The following is a 6,000-nucleotide window of genomic DNA, read 5'->3' as shown; positions in this document are numbered from 1 at the left end:
GGATGGTTCCCCCCCTTCTGCCTTAGTACTGGGGCTGCCAAAAGGAAAGGTGTGGGAAGAGAGGGCATGTCCCTAGTGAGGGGGTGAGAATTAGCATTTCTCTGAGAGAGAGGGACAAAGAGACATCACCAGCTCCGTGGTCATGGGGTGCTCCTGCACAGTGAGCCCATGAGGCTGGGATGCTTGAGGTTGTTTCCAGGCAATGCTGGGGTACATGGGGTGGTGGGACATTGGGAAATGTGTTTCTGCAACTACTGAGATTGCCCCTATTTAGTGAGAGGGTTAGTTCCCTATTAGTGCCATCCATCCTACACTAAGGATTCATCTCTGGGATACCAAAACATCTATCCCACTAACAGCCCCACAGCCTCCTGGTTGTCCAGGCACCAAGATCTGTCACGTGGATACTTCTGCACACACTGGGACTGCCACAAAAGTTCCTGTTTTGTTTCTTCTGCCCTACAGTGTGATTTACAAGACTTTTCCCTACCTCACTTGCCCTGTGAATGCTGGGGCCATGCAGGGTGTTCCTTCTCATCCTCCTGCCTTCATGAACAAAGGGAAAGTTATGTGCTGGTGTGCATGCATAAGCACATGTGTGTGCATTTGGTAGTGTGGGGTTTCCTGGGCTTTTTAAAAGAAATATTGAAAATTACTGAGTTTAGAATAGAAAATTGCAAAAATTATTTTAGTACATCTTCCCTGAGCTATTCTGCAGGACCTTTGGAGAAGAGAAGGGTGAGGACCAGTTGGCAAACATGGGACTCCCAAAGATTACCCCAGCCCCCTCCTTCCCTTGTAACTTGTTGTGTGGCTAAATCACCAGTACCTGGCATGCAGGCACTTGAGGAACACCCCACATATATACATGCATATGAGCATCCCCAGCTATCTTCCCAGCTCTGCCCCTGCAGATGTAAAGCGAGGTCCAGGCTCCCAGCCAAGTTCAGACTGACCTGCAGGGGGGAAATAAAGGCTCTTGCAGCCTGGGCAGCAGCAGGGCACTGGCCTACAACTCACTCTCCTCTTTCCTCTGCAGTGAGAGAGAAGGTGGGACCAAGCAGAGAACACACATAAATTCAACTTCCTCTGCAACCCTCCCTTTCCTCACCTCTACTCATACAAAGGCCAGGGAACTGAGCCAGATGGGTCCTGCAGTGGAACTTGCTGCTGCACTGGCCCCCCTTTTCCTTTTTTTTTTTTTAACTTTCCTCCTCACACTGCCTCCCCAGAAGAAGAGAGGGAGAGTTCACTGCTAACACATTCCTCGTTGCAGTAACCCACTCAAATAATTCCTTGATGTCTTCGAAAAACTCTCCAGAACTCTGACTGAGTCTGCAGGTATCTTTAACAAGATTTAGCTTTAAATTATTGTCTGTGTGGATTGCAACAGCTGTATGAGAAGATAAAGACTCTTCTCTCCTCTTTTCTTTCTCCTTGCTTCCTTTTTACTTTCCCTCCTGAAGCCACTGTGGTTCCCAGCTGGCAGCCATGATGCTGGTGGGAGCACTGGGTGGCATCCTGCTTCTCTGCCTGGTTGAGGAAGGCATCAGCAAAGTCAGAAGATACTACATCGGTGCAGTGGAAACCACCTGGGATTACACACACAGCAATCTGCTCTCCGTGCTGCAAGCGCCTCCAGGGTAAACCTCTTTCCATTGCAATTCCAGCACCCCACTATGGGTCTCCCCCCAGCATGGCTTTGTGAGCTTGGGTCCAGGCAGGATCATGGATGTAAGTTGGTATGGTGGGTGCACTGAGCTGCTTGTAAAACTGGGAGGAGTAGATGTTCCTTTGCAACGGGGACTCACTAAGTGCAACCTGTAATAATACACAGGTGGAATAAGTCTGCAGAGAGAGATGCAGACTTGCTCTGAACTACTGCTTTGCACTGTTCATCTTAATGCCATTTGTCTGTGACTCTTTAAAGTCTGTACCCAGAGCCAGGAGCTGGTTCTCCAGCTGTTGCTTTGTCTTTTGCTCTGCATCCTAGAAGTTTTTGGGGGATGTGTGAGGAGATAGTCCTGTGCCTCCCGGACTGGGAAATGCAGGGGGAGGTTGGCTGTGCCTCCCTGCCGTAACTCAGGGGGAATTCTCCAATGTGTCAGCCCCTGGTAAAACCCAGGTTTAGTTATTTACATCTTTGTGTACATTACATTTCTGGGACTGAAACTTTTTCTTCAGGGAATGAATATAATCTTTAGTGTTTGGGCAAAGAATGATGTTTGTACACAGTGGAGGAAGACAAGGTGGTTTTACCAAAAGACTTTTTGTAGGAAGAAAAAGTAGCATCAGGACTGTGTTGTCTTGGACACATATGGCTGTAAAGGGGCTGTTCTGACCTCAGCATGGGGAGCAGAATTGGATGGCTACATCCTCTGTGGATCAAGCCATACCCCTTCTCTCTTCCCCACTGACACATCTTGTTCTCCAAGCTCTGCATTGGGGCAAAGTCAGACCACAGTCTCAGCAGTGAGGAGCTGTGGTAAGGCACTGGAAACCAGGCTCTAGCATCAGTCAGGTTAGCCTGATGAGCTGCTGTAGTCACTGCATAAGAGTTTTGCTTCCCCCACCCCATTTGGTTACTTCAGTAGAAAAATTGCATCCACTAACCTCTGTTTTATTAATGCTCTCACTGCTCTGCTTTTACTAAGGTTGCATCCAGTTTTATTAGACTACTGTGGAGGTGAGGTCACTCATCCTCAATTCAATTCACTCATTCAATTCAACCCTGTGGGTTTCCATTTTGGCACTGGCTTTAATGATGCACATCTCTACTGTTTCTGATCTGGAAGCAACCCAGGGACATGGTAGGCAAGTTGGGAGGCAGTCTGAGGTCACTTGTGCTTCTCTAAAATGGGGAAAGATAACTGACTGTCTCAGACAGACTTGGTGGCATGCTCCACCCCAGAGAGGCAGGGTACACCTGGGCAGTGCAGCTTCCAGGAAAGCTGTGGTGGGAACCAGGGCTTGCTTGGAGTGTGTGTACCCAGCTGGGTGACTGTCTTTTCCCTGGCCCTGCAGCCTGAGCATGGTTTCCCTCACATGGAGAGGGCACATGGAGGAAGACAGCCAGGCTGGAGAGAAGGGCCATGCAGAGGCAGAGCTGCCTCCAAGCTGCATGAGGGGGTGTTTGCTGCTCCACCCATTCTCCTTCATGGTACTAGCATCACTTGGCAGCTCCCAAGGGTGCAACTCCAGGCATAACCTCCAAAACCCCTGTAGGTATCCAGGGGCTTCTCTTGCACAATTGTTGAAAGTTCTGTCTAAAGAAGGGGCCAGAGCTGTGTATGTCTTCCTCATTACTTCAGTTTTTCTTCCTCCTAAACACAGCATTACTGGCAGGGTTAAAGATGGGACCAGCACATCCTGCAACAGTCCCAGAGATCTCAGCTCAGTCTCAGAGTGTGTGGCCACGTAGCAGCAGCCTGTGTTTAGTGCTCTGGCAGCACAGGATGTTGACCTTGGCTCTCTTCTGGCTCTAAGAGATGTACAGATAGGGCAGCTAACAATGCTTATGAAGGCGCCAGGAACTTACGTTCCTGACATGGTTTCATCTGTCCTTGGGGTAGGAAGTCCTTGGGGACCCCATGTGCAGAGGGGACTGGCCAGAAGCACTTGGATCAGATACTCCTGTAATGAACTCCACCTCCTTGTCCCCTGCAGAAGCTCTGCTGTGGTAGCTGGGACCTGGTGCTGAACCCTGGTATCAAGTCATCTCCTCCCAGACATTTCCTTGCATGCCAGCAGAATTTTCCTGGCTCCAGAGGATTTCTGCCTTATTTACCACAGAATTAGCAGGAGCAGACCATCATATCTCAGGGAAGTCTCAGCTTTCTGTGAGTTAGAGATAAAGGAACAACTTCCCAACAGTGCCAGTGACCTCATGCCATGGCCACCTCCCAGTGTGGGGTCATCTTGTAGAGCAAAGTTTGGTCAGGACCCTACTGCCATGGAGCCAGGAATCCTAACAGCTCTAGGGCAAGTCAGGTGAATGCAGTGGTCTGCTCACTGAGGCTTTGTCTGCTGGGGGCTTCGTGCCAGCCCAATCATGAGGTTATAGCTATGGTGGGAAAGCCAGGAACCCCTCCTGCTCTGCCCTTGGAGAGAGTGAACCCTGCTCTCCCCACAACATCTTTCAGCTGCAGGTGGCTTCCAGGTGGTGGTGTAGGCACAATCATGATTCACTTTTTCCTAAATTTAAGTCACTCTGGCTTCTTCCTGTTCCTCTTGAGGAAGAGTAGCAAAGTGAACCACTGCTTGAATGAAGGCTTAGCCAGAGGGGTAAAGCAATCTCCCTTGCTTCTTCAGGGGGAAGAAAATACAACCTGGCTTTTGCTCCAAACAAAACAAAGCCTGAAGCAATCTGTCTGGTTACTGGAAATGGTCTCAGGGCAGATAAGCCGGCCTCTAAAATCCCCAGAGATATTAATGGCTTTGTTATGTACTGGAATATTTCTGGAAAATAAATTTGTTTAGCTATTTACAGAGAGAAAGTGGCCAGCAGAAATAAGTGAGGTATGAAATGCATTCGAGGCCCTTTTATTCTTCTTCTCCAAGGTGTAGATTTTTAGGGGCTGGCTGTAAATCCCAGTTTGGTGAGAGGAGAAACAAACATATATATTTTGCTCTCACCACAGAGCAAACTGCCATGACCTGCCATGCAGGCTGACACAGTCTCTTTCCAGGAGGTAGTTGGGAAGGATTCTTGAGGTTATACAGGATGTGATATGTCTGCCACAGCTGAAGGCATTTGGGATTGGGCAGGGGGGTGAGGGCTGACTGCAGGGCTAGTGTGGCACTGCTATTGCAGCACCCTTTGCTGGTATGGAAGCACATAGCTGAGCAAGGCATGAGACAGAAGGCTGGCAGTGATGCCTTCAGCTGTGCCCAGTCCCAGCTGCAACTGGGTATGGTGCTGTGCTTCCCACCCTTGTGTTGTATTCCATCATGACTAACACTGTGACATTAATCACTGCCATGTTGTCATCTGTAAATTGAGCAAAGTGTTTCCAAACACACCAAACACACACCTGGGGGTTACCAGGAAACCCAAAGGACACAACAGGGTGAGCTATCCCTGGGGCTAGCACAGCACAGGCAAGCTGGCAGACAGGAGAGGAAGAGGATGGCTGCTGCCCATCTGCAAATGGGGCTGCACAATCAGCCTTTGTTTTTACTTCCTCCTGCAGCATATTGGGGCACTCAGAACCACGCTTCCCCGTACCTGGAGTCCTTCCCCAGTACAGGAAGGCCGTGTTTGTGGAGTACCCTGATGCCTCGTTCTCACAGCCCAAGCCCAAACCAGCATGGATGGGTAAGAAGCACCCACAGTGTGGTGAGCCATAGCTCTCTTTGACAGGGGATGAACTCATCCTGAGATGAGTGCTGGGGGCTCCTCTGACAGGAATGAGAAAGCACCTGGGTAGAGTTGCAGTACTAACAGAGCTGCTGGAGCAGTAGATATGACCATGCTGCCAGAGGGACAGTGGCTCTCACCTGTGCAGATGGAAAGCCCAGACCCTTTGGGGCCCATGGCTGGGTGTGAGCTGCCTGACCCCATCTGACAGACCCTTTTGTCTTTCCTCCTTCAGGTCTCTTGGGCCCCACCATTCAAGCAGAAGTCTATGACACAGTTATCATCACATTTAAGAATCTGGCCTCCCGCCCGTACAACCTCCATGCAGTTGGAGTCTCCTACTGGAAGTCATCAGAGGGTGAGTCAGGCAATAGCTACGTGCTGCAAGTCCTTGTGCAGCACTTCCCAATCTGCTTCCTGCCTGCCAGGAGGGAGTGTGTTCCTTCCAGACCCTGCTATTCATGTCCCTCTACGAGGACATTTAGTGACAAAGATGGCTTAGCCTGACAGAACAAGACCATGCACATCCCAGAACAAGCTGAGAAGAGCAAGAAGAGCAAGAGCAAGTCTGTATAGGCTATAGAGGTAATACATAGGTTAAACCTAAGGGCCAGGAACTGTGTCCTCCAGCATCAGGGCAG

General features: G+C 49.9%; 1 protein-coding gene across 6 annotated transcripts in view; it reads left to right on the top strand.

The window, feature by feature from the left end:
* The first annotated feature begins 1,154 nt into the window (after positions 1-1,154).
* Positions 1,155-6,000, top strand: part of F8 (coagulation factor VIII) — a 28,029-nt gene continuing 23,183 nt past the window's right edge. For 4 of the 6 annotated variants that reach the window (XR_011728671.1, XM_071757688.1, XM_071757689.1 and 1 more), the window contains exons 1-4: positions 1,215-1,341; positions 1,467-1,643; positions 5,193-5,317; positions 5,595-5,717. Coding sequence is in view for 4 of the 6 variants with exons in the window: in XM_071757688.1 (XP_071613789.1) it covers positions 1,492-1,643; positions 5,193-5,317; positions 5,595-5,717 (400 nt within the window). In the remaining 2 variants the exon portion in view is untranslated. Of the gene's footprint in view, positions 1,342-1,466; positions 1,644-5,192; positions 5,318-5,594; positions 5,718-6,000 lie in introns of those variants that run through there. The other 2 variants (XM_071757690.1, XM_071757691.1) reach the window with 2 other exon arrangements.

Source organism: Heliangelus exortis, chromosome 14 (assembly GCF_036169615.1).
Source record: "Heliangelus exortis chromosome 14, bHelExo1.hap1, whole genome shotgun sequence".
Classification (NCBI taxonomy): Eukaryota; Metazoa; Chordata; class Aves; order Apodiformes; family Trochilidae; genus Heliangelus; species Heliangelus exortis.
This window is presented reverse-complemented; position numbering and strand designations above follow the sequence as displayed.